A 23,431-nucleotide genomic window follows, 5' to 3' on the forward strand; every position below is an offset into this window, starting at 1 on the left:
GCACTGCACCATAATCTACCCCCAGAGAGTGGCGTGGAACCAGTGGGAGATGGTGTGGAGGCCGGTCTACACTGGAGGTGAGTAGTCCAGGTGTCCCCCAAGGCTTCTTCCTCCCAACCCCTCTGGGATTCTAGGGTTCTAGATATGAGGGCAGTCTCTGCGTATTTGCAAACACTCACGATACCCTCAGTTTATGATGCCTGAAGATACAGCAATAAGATTACTTTAAAATGAACATGGTGAATGTAATACATCCAGATGATGTTGCCCTTCAAAGGAATCTGTACATTGTAGCTCCTTATACTGGTGGCTGCCTGATATGTTTAAGTTAACAAGTGAATTGTGCATGTTACTGTTCAGACCATTTGTATCAAACACATAAGGAAAAGACAAACTAATGAGTATGGAGACACATCATTTTACATCTCAAATGCATTGTTTGTGCTGTTTACCAGACGCAACCCCAGTGGCTTTAACTTGCTCCAAAAGAGAAAAATCCAACCTCCAGGGATGACTTCCAACAACACTTTGAAAAGAATGTGTCCTCGCTTCTAAAGATGACCCCAAAAGAGATGTGCTAAAAAAACACTTCAGGCAGTGACAACATCCTTGGAACAGATGCCCAAGCTTTGGAGCTGATTTCTTTGAAGATAAAACACTCGAAGTTTTGGTGTTGTTATAAAAAGAAATTGGTCACATGATTCTATTCTCAATGCTCTTATGGAACTACTTGGGAAAAAAGAGAAGCCTCTGATATTTCTGAATCTGCTCTCAAGGGCAAAGATAGGTACAGAATGGAAAAGGACAGGGGAAGGTTCTCGTCTACCCATCTCCTGTGGGCTGCTTATTCTCGAAGTCTTGCTACCAGCAGCACGTACGACAGAGTGGCTTGTGGGGAGGCCCAGCTCTGCTGACCTGCCCTCCAAGATGAGCAAGGAATTGGGAACGCAGGTTCATGGAAAGAGTTCTCTGCCCCAAAGAGATGCTTACGCTCCTTGTACAGTTAACAAGCCAATGGAAACCTTACTCATTGCTGAGAGATGTCACAGATTGAGAAGGAAGAGGAAAAGATGTTTTAAAAGTAAAGCTGTAAATAATCAGCGGTTACTCTCTAATGCTTGCAGTCAAGCACTAGGCCAATCAGAATGGGAGATCTTAAGTCAGCAAGACGTGAGTGAAATGCAAATCAGTGACTGTGGAGGTTGACCTCTCTGGAGAGCGTTTGGAGAGCCAGAGGAAATGAAAGATCTCATGAGCTCCTTTTGGTCTGTCCGTTTGGCAATTCTGCTTTCAGTAAAGATAATGGGGTTCAAAAAGAAACTAGGGGCCTTTCAAAGAAAATACGAACTGGTCAAGCATTCATTCATTGTCAGCCAATGAATATTAATGAGATGCCTTTTCTATGGCAGGTACTATCCAAGGTGCTAACTGGTATCTACTTTTTCCAAGTACCAAGATTTAAGTATTTTCATAGAGAATCTGCTCCATAATCCAGAATTTTATCTAAGTAAGCTGCATAAACTACATGTTATATGTACCTTTGGGTCTGATTTCTAAATCAGTGCTAGATAGTTCTTCTGAATAAGATAGAATGCTCTAGAAAGCAAAATCTCCCTTTGCAATCCCATCTCAAGCCTTCTCCAGTTCCCACTTGTTGCATTAACTCACAAATACACACCCACTCATGCATGCACACACAAGCATGAAATCTAACTCAGGCTTGGGGTCATAAACTGTATAACTTTTTCATAAATTCACTACAGCCCATGTTTACTTTTCTATCATCAATTATAACTTGTTTTTGCCTAAACTAGAGCTTCCTTAGTTTGTTATATCACCAGTGAGTACAATTAACAGGTAGGGCCTCAACGTCTCATCGCATCTTTTTCACAGTTAATGAGGCACATGGCCTTATAGATTCATTCACCCACGGTTACATAACTCACATGCTTATGTGACCACAGCCAGATTTACAACTACATTGAAGATTCACCAAGGACACCCTTTGTGTGTGTGTGTGTAAGGCCACAAAAATTTTGCTAGTTTTCATGACAGGGCTGATGAATCTGATGGCCATGACCTATCTGAGTCCTACATTTCCATAAAGTGTCTGCTCCTTTACCCTAACGTGGTGGAGCTGGGATCTCCTTGCCAATGTCAATTTGTATTATAGGTGCAGTTAATGCATGGACAAGCTCTGTTAAAAAGAGAAAGATTGCAGAGCTGGCTTCATCTCAAACGTCTGTGTCTGATTCTCAGACATATGTGTCTCCCTGAGAAATAATTTTTTCGCAATCAGAGCTGTCCAACAGAGGAATAAGCTACTTCCTATGGGAGTGAACTCCCTCTAATGGGAAGTGGTCAGGCAGAGCCATTTTTCAGGGCTGTGGGGAAGGCGTCCCAGCATGAGATGGGGAGGTAGAGCCTTCCTGAGATTTTAGGATGCTACATTTATGATGGAGGTAACCTCCGGTCACACATGGTTACTGTAAAATGACACTCAGTGAGGGTCTGCCATTTCATAGTGAGCTGTTTGGAGAAGCAAAGCTTTGGGTGTGTTCCAAAGTAGGATCCAATGGAAGATGTTTGTATTGGCCTTTGCAAAAGCGCTTAGTGCATGGAACCAAGTGTAAGGCTCAGGTCACATGGTGGAGCTACGTTGCAGAGCACGGTGGGCTGGCAGCCTGGAGCAATTCTGAGCAGTATATTTACGCTCTTTGGACAGAAAGATGCTGCTGTCCCCACGCTGTCTGACATCATTACTTAATTGACTGCGGAGCCAGCTCTTGGCTCTCGGATGTGTCTCCACTCCTCTCATGCCCCCATCCTCTCAGTGTCGACTCTGGGTGCAGCACAGTGACCTGGAGGAAGGTGTCCTTCTCAAGCTCTGCCTGATGTCTTTTCCTCTGGAGAAAATCAAACTCGATGTACACTGTGAGGAGAACCCCCATGCTATTTATGTAGAATTTTAGGAGCGCAGGTCTGGGGCCTTGCTTGGGAAAGCAGAGAATGAAGAAAAGCAAATCCTCCTCTCAAAATGTGTTTTTGCCCAGAACTGCTTCTAAGTTAGGGAAATTTCCTGAAGTCTGGGAGAGCTGGAGTGAGCGCTCTTCTCAAGCACAGCATTTTGGTGAAGTCCGTGTGTGATAATACCACTGTAACCGCAAAGGAATTTACCACAGGAAGTGGCCCGGCTGTTGCTGATTAGCATTAGAACAAATTACACAAAGCAAATTGTTAGCAGACATGTTTCCATAATATCTAACTGGTGGCAATAAATAGGTATGATTTTCTTTCAAGTAAATGCTAGATTTCCAAAAATCCAGCTTCCAATTGTCCGTGAAGGAATTGTTTTTGATTTGGATAACCGTTGGAAGGAAGGGCACCCTGGAAGCTGGGGCTCCCTGTGCTGAAAGCTTAGGGGCTGTGTGTGAGTGTGGCGGGGCTTGCTGCTGGGGTGACATTGCAAGCTGGACACAGGAATGTTCGTACCTCTAGACATCTGACCCAGCGCTGGATTCACCTCTGGCTGCTCAGCATGGTCTGTCTTCTCACGCCACAGGGAATATGGCACACGGCAAGACAACGGCAGAGCTGGGCAGCCACTCAGTTCTAGGAGTGTTTATGACAAAAATAAACCACATCCACAGACAGGTTTTCACCCCTCTCCTTAACAAAATATTGCAGGTTTTAAAAAAATCATCTACTCCTTCACAACCCCATCTCTTGTTATCTGAAGTTTAAAAAAAAAGCGAGTCAAATCTCCTCACGCTCTAACCCCATGGGAGAAGAACTGAAAAGGGCCCGGTCAGGGGGCCGGCCTGGTGGTGCGGCGGTTAAGTGCACATGTTCCATTTCGGCGGACCGGGGTTCGCCGGTTTGGATCCTGGGTGCGGACATGGCACTGCTTGGCAAGCCGTGCTGTGGTAGGCGTCCCACATATGAAGTAGAGGAAGATGGGCACGAATGTAGGCTCAGGGCCAGCCTTCCTCAGCAAAAAGAGGAGGATTGGCAGCAGGTAGCTCAGGGCTAGTTTTCCTCAAATAAAATAAAATAAAATAAAAGTGCCTGGTCAGAGCAAATATCAGACAGCACTCACCTTCTCACACGTATGGAAACCTGGCTATTTCTTTAGAAAGAAAGCGGGATATTTCCATCTTTCAAGACCTTCTGACAATGACTAAATTTGAGTCCCTGGTCACCTCTGGACATTTCCAATTATCTTCAGAGACATGATAAAATTCTCCTAAAATAATCAAAAAAATCATTTAAAGAATAATTTTAATTTAAAAAAAGAAATATTCCATACAGCACATAAATACAAAAATAGGTTATTGCAGCTTAAAGGGTTGGGATGGTTAGAAGAGGTGCTGTTTTATTGTTTTCCTAAGAAACCTATAGTTTTGTCTTCCCTCCCTCACTGGTTTCCTTCTCAAGCAAACCAACCTTAGCTCAGTATTCCTTCCCAATGTATTTTAATATTGTATTTGATTCTCCTGAGCGGTTCTTACTCTTTTTTTCCTGCTGAAAGGAAATAAACTCGGCAGCCCTGCTGAAGGGAAATGACTGGAGCCCAGGGTATGCTGTTCCCTGTACACTGAATAGCTCAGAAGGCTGTTCCCTAACCAGTGGGCTCCCTGGCTAGGCCTCGCCCCTCAGCCACATGGAGCCTCCTTGGCTTGTCGAGTCCAGTCAGCACCTGAGTGGGGCAGGCCCAGAACCAGAGCCATCCCCCAGGTGCATCCAGGGTGCACCCTACTGACATTATTGCGGGGGGGATACCTAGTAGTAACAGCATAGAGTGGTCTTTGCCTCAGTGATACAAAGCTGGGGAGGCTTTTTTTTTTTTTTTTAGACCAAATTTTTTTTTTTAAAGATTTTATTTTTTCCCTTTTTCTCCCCGAAGCCCCCCGGTACATAGTTGTATATTCTTCGTTGTGGGTCCTTCTAGTTGTGGCATGTGGGATGCTGCCTCAGCGTGGTTTGATGAGCAGTGCCATGTCCGCGCCCAGGATTGGAACTAACGAAACACTGAGCCGCCTGCAGCAGAGCGCGCGAACTTAACCACTCAGCCACGAGGCCAGCCCCTGGGGAGGCATTTTTAACCAAGCAAACGTAGTAGTTGATACTCTCCCAGCCACTTCCAAAGGCTTTTCCAACTACAGTGTCAGGAAATACACACACACACACAAAACCCACATCTTTTACCTGCCTTCTTCACAAAGCGAATAACGTGCTTCGTAAAATATTTAAAATGCCTTAGGCAATGGAACTGTCTCTAGATTTTTTTAAAAGTGTTTAACAGACAGGCGTAATTGGAAATGTTTGGAACGTGAACACACACACACTCACACACTCTAATTGGGAATTATGCAGAACGACATCATTATTTGCCACAACCTGAAGCGAAGCTATGGCGATGGAATACCAAGTACGGTATCAACACAAATGTGAGGCGTTTGCATGAGAGTGACACACATGGCCTGACTCTTCAAGGTGCGTTTAGAGGAAATGGCCTGGCATGTTTCACATTTGCTAAGCTAGTTAGCCGCCTGGTTTGACAAGATTTTTGAAAGGGGTGAAAATTAATTATAATTGCGGTACTGCCATAATAATTTGGTCGGCTAATTGCATTTCAGTGCAAAAAACAGGCAGGGAAGAATTTCCTCTCCAGATTAGTCTCTGATATGGCAGCATTCACTTTAAGAGTAATGAGATTTTTAAAAAGTCGAGCCTTAAATATCATGGCTTCAGCAATCTGTCCCGCTTAAAGTTTAATGCAAAATGAGATAGCACCTCTGTGAGACAGTTCCACAGGAACACGGATCCAGTTTTCTCTTAGACTTGAGATGGGGAAGTATCTCTCCCTTGAAAACTACTCAAAATATCTTCGATGTTGGAGTACGATTTTAATTTGGGGGCACGAAGGTTCAGGTTTTTGCGGTGAGGGAGCCATTAGTGAGGCTGGGTAGGAAGATCTTCAAGACTCTAAACAAGACACACGCTGGTGGAAGAGGCGCCACAAGTTCTAGCATTTAGCAAAAATAGCGGCGTGAGAAACCTGGGCTGTCCTGGCGTTTTCTGGACCTCACTGTTTTCACACTGGCAGTTCTGACGACATAAAGTATCCATGGCTTTTTGAGTGAGATGATCTCATTCCAGACCAGCAGTGAGCACTTACAATTATCAAACTTTGACGGACAGAGTCCATTTATCACTTCAGAATCTTTTAGACTCTTTCCCAAGCCCTGATTCAGGGCCGTTTGGTGAGGGGCCAAAACCAGCAGACATTAAGCCCTTCCAACCAGACGACTCAGGCTCAATTCTGTGGAAGGTTTAGGACTTTCTCTTCCTTTCCTTCTCTGTCATGCCTGAAGTCCAGCCACTATTTGTGTGTCTAAAAAGGCTTTTGCTGTGATGTGCTTTCTCAAATATTGCTCCTCAAAGCAGGTCTAACAGCAGGGTGTGAAATATTTATCATCTTCGTCTAAGTTCTAACTGACTTACAGAGGATCAATATGCAAATCTACCCAGGGCTGCCCTCGAGTTGGTACAGGTCGTGTCCTGCACAAGGGCACCCAGCTGAGGGGTGAGGGAGCTGAGTCCCACCCTGCTCCACTCACCAGCCGAGACCCCTGCTCAGGCTGCCTCCCGGAGGAAGGTGTGTGTATTCTAATCTGCATTTGGGCCAAGGGAGGTCCTGAGTTTCCTTTTGATCCTCACTCTCCCAGAGATCACAAAGGCTAGTATTCATCTCCTCACCTCCAACTCTATGGATGTTTTTTAAGGAAGAGGATATGCCCATGGCAAAGCTGAATTCATTTTGAAGATATGTTTCCTGATGAATGAGAGAGAAAGAAAAAAGGACAGAGGGAAAGAGAGAAAGGGAAAAGATAAAAAGAAGGGAGACAAGATTGCCCTTCTGCCTAGTGAATTGTGGATTCATCGTCCTTCCCTGTACACAGCTGCAGAGGGGTAGAAAATCAATTTTTTTCTATTACGCCACAGTGAGGAAGGAAAACCTATTTGTAAATTGAATTAAACCCAATAAGAGCATGTCTGTGTATTTGTTGAGGACTAGAAAAATTAGCCACAGATACAACTACATAATCCAGCAATGTAACTAGAAATCAACACTCTCCCATTTCAAAGCTTAGTTGAGACATTTTTCTTCCTCTTTTTTAAAGAAAAACTCATGGATAAATGTCACCAAGACTCTTCAGCGTGCCAGCACATCGACACCTCAGTAAGGACTCTGGAAGGGAAGGAGCTCCAAAGCCCCATCTGGGAAGAATGTACTTCCAAATTCTTGCCTTAGCTGCATGTGCGTCTCAGTCAGTCAATAACGATTGGATATGAACTAGAACCTTCTAGAAGACAGTTTCTTCCCAAGTTGCAATCTGTGGTGCTGACTGTGGAATAAATTCCCTATGTCTGTGTGAGCTAGATCTTGTTCACAGAAACCCTAACCCAGCCACCGAGTACCGAACTACCAGGCTACTGCAGCGAGGGTCTCCAAAATTCATTAGCAGTCTGCCCTCTAGTGGGGCGACACAGTACTTCAGATAACTAAGAACAGAAAAGATTTTTCTTCTCTTTCAGAGAGCAAAAGAATTCAAGTTTTCCAGATAGTGCAAGGTGAGGCATTTGTCCTCAGAAGACAGCTTCCAGAGCTGAATCAAGCGAGGCTCACAATGATAGGTCCCCGGGTCAGCGGCACAGACAGGTGATGCTGCGGTGGGCGTCCCTGAGGAGCCTCAGAGACAAAGGTCCTTTTCGCACCTTCTCTCATCCTTCTCCTTGAGCGATAACAATCAGTTCCCCACTCTCTCGTTATAAAAATAGGACCCACTCTAAGAGCAACCAACCTATCTGGGATGTTAAAAACAATAGGGTTGGTGGGGTTTTTTTGCAATTTTTTGGCAAATCATTAACACAAAGGAGCCTTTCAAAAGGGCCATGTTGAATTTTTTTAAAGGCAAAGACGCACAAGTTTTATAAAAAGACCAAGTCTTTGTGGCTGTTATTTTTAAGAAGAGAATCTACTTTGAGATGGTGGCCGGGTGTGGGTAAGGCAGAAGATGATCTTGAGATCTCTTGTCTGGACTTTGCTTCAATCTTTCCAAAACCTTCAGAACTTGGCTTGCTTCAGCTTATCAATATGGTAGCAGAGTTTCAGCGCAGGTCCCAGCTTCAGGCCCAAGTATTTCATGATCATGTCGCTCTTCAGCAACAAGAGTGCGTTGCCATCAATCTCCTGGTGGAACAGGACCAGGAAAAAAGAAAACCGGGAAGATGGTCAGAGCAATCGAATTGGGGCTATGGTTAAAGTGCGGTCAGGGGATGAGATAAGGAAATACGGATTTGCCATACATATTCTCTTAGTCCCAAGGCAAGATCTTCTTGAAAAAATAAATTAAAGCAAACAAATGCTATGTGCTCCTCTTCCCATGATCTCCCTGGGGTCATTCGATACGCTGGATCTTTCCTATTCCTGCTCTCTCCTGATTGAAGGGACCAAACATAACCCCAGCCATGTTCCCAATATCCCTCATATGATGTTTATCTCCTCATCCAGTCTAGAGCTGAAGGAGCCAGAAGTGTCGATGGACTGAACGTTTGTGCCCCTGCCCCCAAATTCATGTGTTGAAATCCTAACCCCCAATGTGATGGCACTTGGAGGTGGGGACTTTGGGAGGTAATTAGGTCATGAGGGTAGAGCCCTTGTGAGTGGGATTAGCCCCCTTATACAATGAGAACGTGGCAACCTAAAACCCAGAAGAGGGCTCTCACCAGAAGCAGAACGTGCTGGCACCCTGATTGTGGAATTCCAGCCTCCAAAACTGAGAAATAAATTGCTGTTGTTCATAAGCTGGCCAGTCTGTGATACTTTGTTATAGCAGCCTGAACTGACTAAGATAAAGTGTCATCCATTAGACCCTGAAACGAGCGGTTACCTTTCCATTCCAGGTGCTGGTATAAGGCCCTCACTTCCATCCATCACTCTAATCTGTTTCTTTTCTTGGTAAGCCCACCTACCTTTAGCTGACTACCAAATTACTAATTATACACTGTGAGAGATTTCACGTGTTTTTTGGCCCTGTCGATAGTACTAGGTGACGTACAACTAAATAATGCACCTGCTTCATCCCAGGGCTCAGCACAAAGAACTACTAAAGGAATGCCAGTGCCTTGAGGTCCTGGTATTCCGCCCGTTTGTCTCTGAGAATGGTAGCCCTCCAGAATGCAGGTGGAATTCATGAACCCAGTAAGGCTGGGTTTCCTTGTTCCCATACACTGCTATTTTCAGGTTACCAAGGACAACGGGTAGAAATTTGGGGTTGCTCAGATAGGGAGAAGATGCATAGTTACAGGACTCATGTAACTGTGCAGGGGTCCCCAGCCCCTCTCTTTCATCTCTCCAGCCAGCCAGCATTGAGGAAGTACCCACTCTGTCATGCACTCTCCACGACCTTGGCAAAATGGCAGAGTGGGTGAGTCTCACCTGTGGGCCTCGTTGCCTAATGGTCTCTCTTCACCCCACCTCCTACACTTCCAGCGTCTCCTACCACTCTGGAAGAGAGCCAGACTCCTCCACCCAGATCTCTCTAAGCATAACCCATGCTGTGGTCCTTGCTCTCAAGGCCCCACTGCTAGGCGGGGTCAAATACATCCCCAATAAAATGTGAGGGTCGGGTTAGATGAGGATCCTCCCCAGATCTGAGCGTACGATTTCGATGACAGAATCACCAAAGAAAATGAGAGAGAGAAAGGAAAAAAATAATGGTACCTATGGCAGGCAGAATCATGCTCCCTCTCATCCCCCTAGATGTCTACATCCGAATGCCTGAAACTTGTGACTACGTTAGGTTACCTGGCAAAGGGGAGTTAAGGCTGCAGATAGAATTAAGGCTGCTACCAGCTGACTGTAAAATAGGGAGAGTATCCTGGATTCTTGGGTGGAGGGAGGGAGGACAATATGACCACAGGGTCCTTAAAAGTGGAAGAAAAAACCAGAAGACCCAAAGAGCTGGCAGCCTGAGAAGCACTCTGCCTGGTGTTATTGGCTCTGAGAATGCGGCTAGGGGGATAGGAGCTGAGAAATGAGAGTGGATCGAGATGCTGGAAAGGCAAGGAAACGAGCTCTCCCTGGAGCCTCCTCAGCCTTGCTGACACCTTGATCCTAGCCCAGTGAGACCCCCGCTCAGATTCTGACCCATTGACCTGTAAGATCATACGCTTGTATTGTTTTAAGCTCCTATGTTTGTGGTAACGTGTTATAGCAGCAATGGAAAACCAACATAGCAAGCTTGGCAGGTAAGGTATTAATTCCTACTTTTTTTTTCATTTACCGTCTTTGTATATTGCAGACTCTCCTAAATAATTACAAGAATATCTGCTCACTGAAGGTTCTCTATGAGCCAGGCCCCATGTTGAACACTTCATGTGCATTTTCTCATTTAAGCTTCAATGGCTGAGGAACAGGCACTATCAGTCTGCCTGGCATATTGTAGGTGTGCTATAGATGTTTGCTGAAGGCACAGACAGACGGATGGAGGTGCAGGAAAACAGGCACTCCTGATAAAGGTCAAAATGAGGAAAAAGATGGAACAAGTGTTCCTTAAAAACAAAACTAAGTGGTCGTTCTGCTCTGAGAAGCCTGTGGTTCCGTCTGGCCTCCCTTGAGTGTGCCCCAGGACTTGGTTCAGACCCCCACCCTACCTGCACAGCCTGCAGCTCCCTCCTTCCATGCCTCCCCTCCCCTACCGCCCCATCCGGGCCAGGCCCACCACCACGTGCATACATGCTTTCTGAAGAGCTCCACGTGAGGCCCCAGAGCCTGTGGGTCGGCGTCTTTCACGAACCAGACCACGTCCTCCACGGTCCAGGTGGAGGGGTTCCTGCTCCTCGGCCGCCTGGCGTCCTGCCCGTCTGGAGAAGGGCTTGAGGCTGGATGGGTGAGGACAGAGAGGGGAGCCATCAGACACTGGGAAAAGGGCCTCAGCGCCTACTTGGTGCTGCCTGCTCCCACCTGGCCCTCAAGTCCAAGATGGTGGCCTGAGCGACCTCCTGTGACAGAGGAAGGCTGTGAGTGGCTCCTCTCGTCAGGGGCCTGGAGCACGGGAGGCCACTCCTGGAGGCAGACCCTCCCCATCTATGCAAAAGCTCTCTGCTCTCCCAGGGAACGAAGCATTAGAAAACGGACCTCCCTCAACAGCTGAAATTCTGATTCACGCTACAGTTTTAAAGACCCCTTTGCTGAGTTCTGTCTCAGTGGGTCCTGGGCCTCCTATAACCAGATACTTGGTGACCAGAGAAAGCTTGCTAAGATGAATGTCCAAACAGGTCTTTCTAGAGTTATGAGGCCAAAATGACTTCGAGTCCTTTCTGCCTCCACTGGCGTTACACTGAGACAATAAAGACGCGGCAGAATTGAGGTGCATTTTGGTCCTCCATCTGGGTCTCTGATGCCACGTCCTTGGAAGCCCAGTCTGTGAGGGGTCCATTCCCTGCTCCGCATGTGCAGAAAGAAGCCCTCATCTCACTCACCACCCCTGGTACACACCGAGTGCCTCCACTGCCTCTGGTCTGGAGAGCACTTACTCCAATCTCCCCACTGGACAGCAAAGGGCCTAATCCTGTGCCTGATCCATAGCTTGTCCTTGAGAAATGATTGGTGCATGAGTTGCACTGTGGCATAAAGCGTTTCCCACACGGCAGATTAAAAGATGCCGGACAAGTGAGAGAGGAGGAGAGTAATGAATCAGATGCCCGGCAATATTTAGAGGTGACGTTTTTTTCTATGTCCCAAACTAACTCCTCCTCTTTCTCCAGAACCAGCTTCTCCTCCTCTCTCTCATGTTTCTGAAACCTCTGTGATGTCTCTACCTCCTGCGCCTGATTCGCTCCTCACATTCAAGTCTTCTGAAGCTCTTGGAAGGATGCCTCTCACACCGCTCTCCTCGCTTCCAGCCCTGCCCCAATCCGGGAACCTCTCTCCCAAAGCCCCGCAGTGGTTTTCTAATGGGTCTCCCTGCCTGGGCTCCTTTCCTTCTGGAGCAAAACTGCCACTGCCTCGTGCTCTCCCTCCACTCAGCTCCTCGTGGATGCCCCCTGCCTGTGCAATGAGTCCATAGCTCAATGTCAAGGACCCTTTTTCCTTCCTACATGGAGCCGAAGGGCTTTGAGACAAACCCTGAAGCTGCCCTTTGCTAGCGATTTGGCCATGACTCAGCTCATTAGCTGTAAAATGGCAATGCTCTCCACCTGGAAGGGCAGGTGTGAGGACGGAAATGGGCCTGGCCCTATGGCTGACCTGCATCAGGTGCTCCACAGAGGGAAGGAGGCGCCTGGCACCCTGCCTGCCTCCCCTGCCCTGCTGCACAGCCCGATCTGGGCACACTGGTTGTGACCTGAGCACCGAATCTTAACCACTGGACCACCAGGGCTGGCTCTCTTCCTTTAGCTGTGCCTCTCTCTAGAAGGCGTTTACCCTTCCTCCTTTCCACAGAGGTTCCGCTGGCTGTGAAAGCCCAGGTAGACCCCTTCACAGGCAGCATTTCTGTGTCCTGCCATCTGGATGCCACCTTCCTCTACCTTAAACCCCCAAATCTTTGTTCTTCCTTTAAGATGCTTCCTATGTTCCGCATATTACAATTATGCATGTACTTGTCTGCAACCTCCAGCTGGATTTCAATTTCTTGAGGATTTTATGAATAGCAGCTGAGCACTGTCTAATACAGTGCCAGAAAGGTGAGAGGATGGCAAAAAAAGACCAGGCAGGATTCTGTTCTGCTGTGCACAGGGTCGCTAGGAGTCGGAATGGACTCACCACGATCATTTTCGTCTGCCTCTCATTCATTCCACGAACATCTACTGAGCATCTCTCTGTACAGTGTACTGGGCAAAGTGGCGAAAAATGAGATCCTCTCATCACAAGGGTTATAATCATTGGCTCCTCCATGGCTCTAAGTAAATACGTTTGTAAATATGAGTTCGATAAATGCTAAATGAATCAATATGCTTTGCAGAAACAGTACAAATAACTTATGTATGGATAATTCTTAATCCCATTTTCAGGCCAGAAAAAGCCAAGGCTCTGAGCACCGAGGCAGCTTCCCTCCGGAATAATTCTGAGGTGGAAGTTGAGAAGCCGTCACTTCCTTTTCCCTTCTAGTCTCAGGGTGCAGCAGTTTTCTGCCATCTCTGTTTTCCTTTTTTTCAATGTGCTTGAGAATTGCACAGTTCTCCATTGGTGCTGAGAAAAGCACAGCCTTGCATTTCTGAGTCTGTCCTACATACATAATGGTTTGGTCGAGAATCGGATTTACTTTGCGATTTTCCCTGCCTCTTCCTTGTTGGACCTGGAGGGGTCCCCTGGGGTGGTTTGGCATGGGTCATTTTGCTGGGAAACTGTTAGGGCACCCTGTGGCCAGCTGAATGCTGATGCACGCCCATTAGAGATGATTTCACTGCATTTGAAGACATCTGCCCTCAACGTGCGGACGAGGAGTCACGGGAATCGCGTTCGCCTTTGGATTCCACTCCATCGGAGCGTCGGCGTTAATCAGGGTGATAATAGATGCTCTGATTACAAAGGCTGGAAGTCTTCAGTACTAGAATGATTTTAGAGTGATCAGAGCAGAGGTCAAATCTAATTTCCTGTGTTTGATGGGAAGGAAGAATACCAGACCGATTCGCAGCACCACCCACGGGAGCCCAAGTTCCCTCCCGCCAGGTCAAAGAAGTACTTTCCCATCAGCCACAATCATTTTGGGGCTGAGCAAGGGGGCTGCTGTGTCTTTATGCAGGAGCTCTCCGGGTGATGGCTGCGGAGGGAGACAGCCCAGTCGGGAAAGTGGCTTCGCTCCTGATGCCTGGTGCTTGCTCTGGGCATTTTTCACTTTTCCAGGACGGAGCAGCAGCAGCCGGGCTCGGCTCAAGAACCTCTCTGAGGGGGTCCTTTAGTCATACAAGACAGAGAGCTGCAGGGAGCCTGCCACGCCTCCATAGTGGCTCAAGATCCAAAGCACGTAAACTCGCTCTAGAAATGAGACTTTCCAGTGGCAGGTTTGTAAAGCCTTTGCAGTGGTCTGTGCTCACAACGATAATAACGACACTGGCCCCCTCCAGCTGCTGTGAAGGTGTCAGGAAGACACCTTCTGACACCACCAGGCCAGGCAGATGTGACTGGACAGCGGTAAGACATGATGGATGTGAAAAAATGTTGCTCCTAAAGGAACAGAGCATGCAAAGCGCTCGCCCAACGCCCTTCTGGGAAGGCGGTATTCTCGAGCATGGAGAACTTTGTGTATTGTCATATGTGTTCACCGGGCTGCCAGAGACATGTGAAAAGTGACACCCAGTTGTGAATGGATGTGTAATTAAAGAGAGTGGTTGTTGTTTCTAAAGCTGAACTCACATTCATCAAGAATAGGATGACTATGACTCAGTGTTTAAAGCAATCTGGGTCAATTTCACAGCACAGGTACTCGTACTGCCCTCCGTGAGTCTGTCTTGGTCTCACATACACCCACAAGCACACACATAATTTCCTTTGCTCGTTTGTAATTCAGAGACAACTTTTTAGCTAACAGCAGAGTTGTGTGGAAGAATGGAGTGAGCAATGAGCTGGGAGTCAGAAATCCCTCCCTGCCACCAGCTATGTGAGCGTCTTTGTGCTTCTCCAGCGTGAAATAAGGCAGTTGGGAGGGGTCGCTAAGGTCCCGCCCTCCCACCTGTGATGCTGGACGGTCCCTTCACACCACAGGCTGTCCTGTGCAACACGAAAGGAGTTACCTTTTCACACTGAGTCCGTGTGCAAAGCACACTGAACAAAAAGCCAACAGCCAGGCTTCTAGCCCCTTCTGGGCCCTGATCATGCTCTTTGGGCCTCGGTTTCTTTGTCTTGTTTCTCAGGAGTATTGAAGGAATCAAGTGACTATGTGGCTTTGGGCTGGAGCCTGACAATTGGCATCTAGAAGGGAAGCCCGTCAGCCTCCAAGAGTGACCCCTCCGTATCCTTCATCAGGCCAACTGTAAGTCCCTCGCCCTCTCAGCCTCTCTGGCAGCTGGAGCTGCGTTGGGAGGCAATGGGCGTGAAGGCAAGGGGAGGGTAGATCTGTTCTCAGCTCCTCTGAGCAACCTGGTCCCTGCAGGATGTATCCATCCTAGAAACAAGGCCATATAGAGTGTGTGAGGTGCCCAGGCTAGCCCACAATCTGGGCAACATCAGATAGTTTGAAACAGTGTGTTTTTCATTATTTCTAGTCCAATAATTTTCAAGACACTAAGAGGTGAGAGAGATGGGAGATAGAAGAGAGCCTGACCAATCCTTAGATTTTATTCAGGTTTTTCTTTTATTCCTTCAAAGCTGACATGCCTGCATCAGAAGAAAGGATGTCTTTAGAGACAAGGAGAGACCACAGGCTTGAAATGAGGCCAGGCTGGGCTGGATTCCTTCTCTGCCACCAGAGACACTGTGAATTCTGGGCAGGCAATCTGACCTCTGCCAGGAAGCCTCCAGCCACCCCTTTCCCCACTGCGCCTGCTGAGCTTCGCCTTCCAGGTGGCGCCACTGTCACTTCTCTGGGAAGCCTTTCCTGACTTGTCAGAGTAGGCTCAGTGACTCCCTCCTTGAGGGAGGGGTTCTCAGATCTGATTCTCTCACGGCATCCATTCTTTTCCTTTGGAGCAATAGTCATGGTTGTAAGTTTGTGCAATATCATTTGTTATTAACGTTCGTCTCTTTGGAATTACACACTGTGAGAGAACAGGGCCCACACCTCTCTTGCTCACAGCTCCATCCTTAGACCTGAGACGAGCCCCTAGCATATTGTGCTCAGTAGGTATCTGCTGGCACGGACTGACCCAAATCTCTCTGAATCTTAGTTGCCTCACCTGTCAAACACCTACCATGTTGGGAGGATTAAATGGAATCATGTGAAACATTAAACAGTAAGAATTAATCAAAAGGTGGTTGCTATTCTTCTTCTTCTTATCATACGTCATTCCATAATCACCAATACATTTATCTTCCTATATCCTGTGGCCATCAGCTCACTTCCCTGTTCAGAAATGTCTGGTTTCCACAGACTAAAGCCCAATATACATGACATGGACCCCAATCTCCCAACATGATTTCCCCCAGCATCCCTGCTCAACCTATTTTCTTTCCCCAGCATAAAGAAACCCTTGCCACACCTTTTCATTCCACCTGCCTCACAGACAGCACTGTCTCCATTCTTCTTTTTCTGGCTAAGAAGACTATCCATCACCCAATGCCATACCCTATAGAAGCAAAGTCCAACCCATGGGAAACACTTGGGTGGCAACGACAATGTCAGATTTACTTTGTATCTTGATTCTGAAGCTTGGACCTGGTTGTGGTTGGGAATTCTACAGCACATCCTGTTAAATGCAAAAATCAGGAAGCTTTTGCTATCCAAAACCTCTTTATAGCTCTAGGTGATTATATCTTGAATGAGAGACAGGGAAGAGCTCTCGAATTTTCACCTGAGTATCAGCAAAAACCAGGGAAATGTGTCCTGTGAATACATCCCTTCAGACTCCACTGGCTGAGGCAGCAGGTACAACACATCAAGACAGCAGGAGGCCAGGGTAAGCATTCACAGAAGAGAAGGCTGAGAAGTTTGTCATGTCACCGACACCGCCCCTCCTTCCTGCAGCCTCATGCAGCTTTCTGGCTTCTGTGGTTTTAAACTATTTTGATTAGCACCGTGGGGGAAAATCCATTTCTAGGTTCCTTCCAGGGTTTATGACTTGGGTCAAACCCTCTTAAAGAGGTATGGTTTCTTAATACCAACTGCTTTCACTTGGGATGCAATTTCAGAGCAATACTGAGCACTTCTTTGGGCGGAAGGAAAACTTAATAGCCCTCCAGAGGGTCCACAGCAGGCACCCTGACTGGCAGCCAGGTGACAAATGGGTAAGGAGGCCAGTGATTTTCTCTCCTACTCTAATATACTGCCGCTCAGTTCAGCGTGGTTTATCTCCACGACTTCCAAATGTATTTAACTGTGCAAACTTTGTTCAGGCAAAGCAGACAGAGAACCCCACCCTGCAACCGTGAAGAGGCCCTGCTTAAAGAGGGTGGGGCGTTGGGGTCCTGTCTGCTCCCATCCCCTCTTCCCCGTCTCCTAGAACTGCAGAGGGGCCCCTCAAAGCCCACTGAGCATAGTTTGAAAATCCCTGGGGTAGTTTTGAAAGACACAAGCTTTTGGGGCAATTGAAGTCAAATCCTGGACGAATACTTGACTGACCTTCTCTTGATCTTCACTTTCTTTATCTGTAAATCGAATATAATAATACCCCGTGTAATAATATACACCTACTATAATAATAAATTGTAAAGTATAACTCATATTATGTCATAAATAATGTGTGGAAAATGTCTGGCCCATAGTAGGTGCTTAATAAATAGCTATTTGGTATATGCCTCAAACAAGCAGGCCCCTTTTCTGGGGCTGTGGAGGATTCAAACGTGAGCAACAGACCTCATGTAGCTGAGAGTCCGGCTCCTGCAATGGCCTAGGAGAGAGGATGCACTAGAGATGAGGAAACAAGTGCCATGGGAGGAAACAGGAGGGGAAGAAACTTTCCAATGAGGAGGAGTGGTTGAGCCTGCCAGTGGTCTCCCCAATATCTTTTGTCCACTTCTTCCTTTGTAGTAGAATTCCTGATTTCCAGCTGGGATCATGGGTGGTTAGAACTGAAACCATATTTTCCAGCTTCTCTTGCAGCTAGTGGCCATGTGACTAAATTCCAGCCAATGAGATGTAAGCAGAAGTGGAAAATGATGCCAGCACTGCCCTCTGTCCTCTTATTCTCCCCACCCTCTTCTGCCATCTTGATGCTGAGAACGTGCCTGGTTGGCTGGCTCTTTCCAGTATCTGTGGTTCTGTTGAGCACCCTGAAGAAGGCCCTGACTGGTTAAAAGGAATCTTTGGAGCATTAAGGAGTCAATGCACCTATGGAGGGGGATAGCTTCATTCTTCTTCAGTGTATCACAAAGGCTCAGCAATGAACTTCCACTGTTACATCCCTCAGCAGCTTTATTCCAAGAAGACTGAGTGGCTGTGTGATTCTGAACGTCCCACAGCCCTGTGGGGTCCTACTGGTTATGAACAACTCTCATTTTCAGGGTGTCAGGCAAAGTTCTCACTAATGTTTCTAATCTGTAAAGAGATAATCAGCATTCAGGATACAGTTAGGGGTTTGCTTAGAGTGGAAGGCAGCAGGCACTGGTGGGCTCCGTTTCTCTATCTCACCCCAGATCCTGAGAGGCAGAAGTCCTCAGCTAGTGGGGCTCTTCTGGGGTGCAACCAGGGCTCTGCCAGAGAGGGTTTTCTCAGAACTGGTTCCCAGTGAGGGTCTGGGCCTCCCGTTGGACAGATTACTCAGACAGTTGAACAGGGTCTAATTCTAAATAAGAGAACAAAGGGCTGGGGAGAAAATGAAAATGAGGGACAGGAGGGTTGCTGAATCTGGGATGGGAGGGCATCCCAGGGCTTCACTGGAAGGAGGCAGGAAGGACTGGGGAGGGGAGTGACCTTGAGACACCTTTGAAGGTCCTGGATTCCCCCTCATCCAGGGGCACCAGATGGACTGGGATGGAAAAGACAATTCTTCAGCAAGTGATAGATGTCCTCTCCACCCAAATTGTGTCTTCTTCCTACTGCTTGAAACCCTATACTTAAGACACAGGGACGGTGAGTAAATATCTCCTTTTTGAAAAATGGCAACACTCTTAGGATTGTGAGTCAACTGCATCACTGTGGTGTCCTGTGATCACCACCCTGAGCAAATGGGAATTGGGCTGAGGAGAGGAGGTTGAGAGAAAGAGACATGTAAAGGGCAATGGGACGTGAGGATGAGAGTTTTGACAACCAGGGGCAACATGAGGACACTGGGCACTGTGGAGTGGGGTGGAGGGGCACAGAGATAATGAGCGTTTATTGAACACCTACTATATGCCAGAAATTATGCTAACTTTGGGGATAAACCTAGGAAATAAATGCTGACCCCCATTTACTTTAAGATGTTGGTTTGTGCCAGATCTTGTTCCTTTCTCTTGTTCTTAGAAATCATATGGAACAATGTCTCTCCCCTCTGGAAAATGGGCTCTGCCCACTCACATCTTCCTCCTGGCCAATGGTCCTGGGTGACAACATTGGGGAGTGGTCTGCAGGGCATCTGTACACTTGGCAAGAGCCCCCATGCCAGAGGGAATCTCTGCCCTGCCCTCTAAGAACTGCCCGCCTCTCAAGGGGCTCCTGCTCACCTCTCCAGTCGCAGCCAGCAGAGGCTGGTCTGGGATGGCTGAGGCTCTTCTGGGGAGCGTGTGGGAGATCCTGGATCATACACAATAGCTCATCGCTGCAGCCTGTCAGGGCTACTGGTAGAGAGATCCGAGACTCAGAACAGAAATGTGGCCTGCCAAAGAAAACAGCCAGGCCACTGGCAGGCTGTGGAGGGGTAAGATGAAGACTCCTTGACTCCTTGGCCTAGGGCCTCCTTTCTTCTGCAGTTCTCAGGTACGGAGTTGATGGGCTGTGATCTGTTGAGGGGTGTGTTCACGTGACCTATGACTGCTAACATTCATTGAGCTCTTACTGTGTCCTAGGCCTTCTATTAAATAGGCATAGGAACACCTTTCAGCCTCCCAACAAACCTGTGAGGTCAGTGCTATTGCTATTATTCCAATTTTACAGGTGAGGAAACTGAGGCACAGAGAAGTTCAGGCTTACAAAAGGTCACACAGGCAGGAAGTGGCAGTTCCAGGATCCCAGCCCAGGCCATCTGGCTCCATAGTCCATGTGATCATCCACCATGCTCCACAGCTTCTATTCATTAACAAAATACTGAAGCTTGAAAATGACTTTTTTTGTAGGAAGATTTGCACTGACCTAACATCTGTTGCCGATCTTCCTCTGTTTTTGCTTGAGGAAGATGAGCCCTGAGCTAACATCTGTGCCAATCGTCCTTTATTTTGTATGTGGGATGCCACCACAGCATGGCTTGATGAGTGGTGTGTCTGTCTGTGCCCAGGATCTGAACCCGTACACCCCAGGCGGCTGAAGCAGAGCATGCCAGACTTCACCACTATGCCATGGGGCTGTCCCCGAAAGTGATTCTTTGAAAAAACATAAATTAGAATGGACGCCAAGCCATCCCTAGAATGACATCACTTTCATTCATCGGATCCCTCAACATATCTTTAATGGGTGAGACAGTGGCATTACAACCAGCGTTGTGGGAATTTTGCTTAACTCTGGTTCTGCCCAGTATTTGTATCCTGCGAGTGTCACCCACTCTGCAAGAGAAAACTCTTCACCGACATCTGGCCTCCGTTTTCCTGGCACAGAGCTGGCCTACACCTCTCAGAACCCCTTAGAGTTAAGTGTGGCAGACGGCCAGTTCTTGCTGATGAAATGGGAGCGGGCATGACGTGCATCACCTCCAGGCTCCAGGGCAGCACACATGCCTTCTGCACTCACTCGCTCTCTTTCTACCTGCTAGATGCCTGGGGCACGGAGGCCGTAGGGGATAGCAGAGCCACAAAATGGACAGAGCCTGGGTCCCTGCACTGGGACTAACTAAGAACACCCACCTTGACTCTTGAACAAAAAATAAACTTCAGTGGCATTTGAGCCACTGTATGTTTTGGAGTCTGCTTATTCCTAAAGCCTAGCCTAGTGTAACTCACCATTTTCTTTGCTTCTGGTCAAAAGTTGAAGTCAGCTGCCTTCAAGAACAACAAAATTCCATGAAGGAGCTTGTGGAAACTTCTAATTTCTCAGTGTTCCCATGTTCTAACAGCCACAGCCCCAACCCCCCCCCCCCCCGGCCCCCTCCACATGCGGTGGTCCCAGGGGAGGGCAGGGGAGGTTAAGTCACGGGGAAGCCAGCAGGGAGGGGAGGTTAAGCCATGGGGAAGCGAGCGCATGCATTACATTACCACATCTGTTTCCCTCTAGAGAGGTCCCGTTTCTCTTGGGGCTGGAGCCTGGGGGCCTCAGCCCAGGTGCTGAGGGGCCTCCAGAGGACATGGGGCTGGTACGAGGACCACCAGTGGTGGTGGCTGGGCCCCCAAGGTGGCCTTCTCCAGAGTTCTGTCTCTTGCAGTACAGCGAGGAGGAGGTGGGCAAGGAGCCCCTGTGGCTAAAGGCGGAGGTGGAGGGGTCCACGCTGTAGCGGTTCATGCTCACAGGGTTCACCAGGCACTCGTCAGTGTTGACTGTTTTTGCTAAGCAAGAAGGCAGGACAGAGAAACAGAGATCAGAGAGCAGTTCAAGACGCCACCTGGCGCTCAGTCTTGGCAAACTTTTCCCCAGCAGCACAGGTGCCACTATCTGTGGGGAGGAGGAATGGACCCCACGGCACAATCCCAAATAGCTTACCTCTCAGCAGGCTGAGACACCTGCCTCACCAATTAAGCATATTATGTAGGGATTGGGAGAGGAGCTCCTCTGTGTTCAGAGGAAAAGTGATTGTCTTGGTTATTGATGACTTGGAAATAAAATTCAAACAAAGGTCTTTCTCCTTCCATGACTCTGCCCCTCTGACAGTCTCTGCCAGCTTGTCTGAGTCTCCCTGCTCCCCCTTCTCTTGCCCACCACCACTGCCTCCCTCACCTGGCCTGGGATTCCTGGGAGAGATCCAGCAGGAGTCCCAGTGTCCCAGAGTTAGGAGAAGGATCTTTGGCCTGGGTGGTGATAAGGTGTGATGGTGCTTCCTCCCCCACACTTTTAGTCCCAATACCCATGATGGCACTAACCTTCCACCAGCGCTAATAAACTGGGGACACAAACGCTGATCTGCACAGCCCCATGCCCCTCCCCAAACCCTGCAGATGAGAGATAAAGAGCCAATCTAAACTGTAGGGGGAATAGAGGACCTGAAGAGTCTGTCAACCGCATCATCAGCTCCCACCAAGTAAATCAGGACTTTCTACACTTTTAAAGCTCAATCTTACAGCCTGTTGAACTCTGTCTGTAAGCTATACCTGTGGCCAAATGGTGTGGAGTGTTTTGTTTTATTTTTAAGGACAAAGGCTAGAGAAATTATGGGGATAGAAAGAGGAAGGAAAATATTGTAGTAATTCCTTCTCTCCAGTCCCTCCCACTCCAGACAAGATCATATCTGCCTACTCCCATCAATAATCATCTATATACTAGGCATGACCAAAAGCAGATCTTGATATCCCTCAAGAAAATGTACTAGAGTAACAAAAACCAATAGATCCTCCATGGTTAGCAATCAGGAAACACAATTGAGGCCACAAGATCCAGATATCTTCTCCATGTATGGATTCCTCCCATAATATAGATATTGAAAGATTAAGACTTGATTTCATTAGAGGAGCTAGCAAGCCTTCTCACAGATGGGGATGCATATGGAGCTTGCCTGGAAATAAAAGCCATTACATATGGGATGCAGCAAAAGCAGTGCTTAGAGAAAAATTTATAGCTGTAAATACTCATATTTAAAAATAAGAAAGATCTCAAATTAACAACCTAATGTTCCACATTAAGATACTGGAGAATAAAGAGCAAACTCAACCTAAAACAAGCAGAAGGAAGGAAATGTTAAAGATTAGAGCAGATATTAATTAAATAGGGACTAAAAAATCAATAGAGAAAATCAGTGAAAGCAAAAGCTGGTTCTTTGAAAATATCAACAAAATTGACAAACTTTTAGCTACAATGGCCAAGCGAAAAAAGAGAAGACTCAAATTACTAGAATCAGAAATGAAAGAGATGACATTATTACTAATCTTACAGAAATAAAATGGATTATTAAGGAATACTACGAACAATCATATGCCAATAAATTAGGTAACTTAGAAGAAATGGACAAACTGCCAAAACTGACTCAGAAAGAAATGGACAATCTGAGTAGACTTATAACAAGTACAGAAAATGGATTAGTAATTTAAAAAACTACTCACAAAGAAATCCCCGGCCCAGATGGCTTCATGAATGAATTCTACCAAGCATTTAAAGAAAAATTAAAACCAATTCTTAAAACTCTTCCAAAAAATAGAAGACAAGTGTTATGGACTGAATTTTGTTCCCCAGAATTCAAATGTTGAAGCCCTAATCTCCAGTATGACTATGTTTGGAGATAGGGTCTATAAATGAGGTCTTAAGGGTAGGACCTTAACCGGATAGGACTGGTTAGGTAGATAGTGCTGAGAAGAAGAGGAAGAGACACAAGAATGCTCTTGCTCTCTCCACCACATACATGCACAGAGAAGAGGCCACGTGAGAACACAGTGAGAAAGTGGCTGTCCACAAGCCAGGAAGAGAGGTCTCACCAGAAACCAACCCTGACAGCACCTTGATCTTATACTTCTGGCCTCCAGAACTGTGAGAAAACAAATTTCTGTTGTTTAAGTCACCTGGTC

The 23,431-nt window shown here is 47.2% G+C and overlaps 1 protein-coding gene and 1 long non-coding RNA gene across 13 annotated transcripts in view; both read right to left on the reverse strand.

Annotated features, from left to right (window-relative positions):
• Positions 1-4,264: 4,264 nt before the first annotated feature.
• Positions 4,265-23,431, reverse strand: part of SCML4 (Scm polycomb group protein like 4) — a 113,008-nt gene continuing 93,841 nt past the window's right edge. For 5 of the 12 annotated variants that reach the window (XM_008520711.2, XM_008520691.2, XM_008520682.2 and 2 more), the window contains 3 exons: positions 20,981-21,268; positions 10,805-10,950; positions 4,265-8,257 (listed from right to left, as the gene is read on the reverse strand). In XM_008520711.2, coding sequence (XP_008518933.2) covers positions 8,132-8,257; positions 10,805-10,950; positions 20,981-21,268 — 560 coding nt within the window. In that variant the 3' untranslated portion in view covers positions 4,265-8,131. Of the gene's footprint in view, positions 8,258-10,804; positions 10,951-19,303; positions 19,418-20,975; positions 21,269-23,431 lie in introns of all 12 variants that reach the window. The other 7 variants (XM_070559187.1, XM_070559189.1, XM_070559184.1 and 4 more) reach the window with 3 other exon arrangements.
• LOC139073635 (uncharacterized) lies at positions 19,439-20,830 on the reverse strand. The gene is made up of 3 exons (XR_011522583.1): positions 20,729-20,830; positions 19,770-19,865; positions 19,439-19,579 (listed from the first exon to the last, which is right to left on the reverse strand). It is a non-coding gene; the product is annotated as an uncharacterized lncRNA (long non-coding RNA).

The sequence above is a fragment of the Equus przewalskii genome, chromosome 9, assembly GCF_037783145.1.
Source record: "Equus przewalskii isolate Varuska chromosome 9, EquPr2, whole genome shotgun sequence".
NCBI classification, from domain to species: Eukaryota; Metazoa; Chordata; class Mammalia; order Perissodactyla; family Equidae; genus Equus; species Equus przewalskii.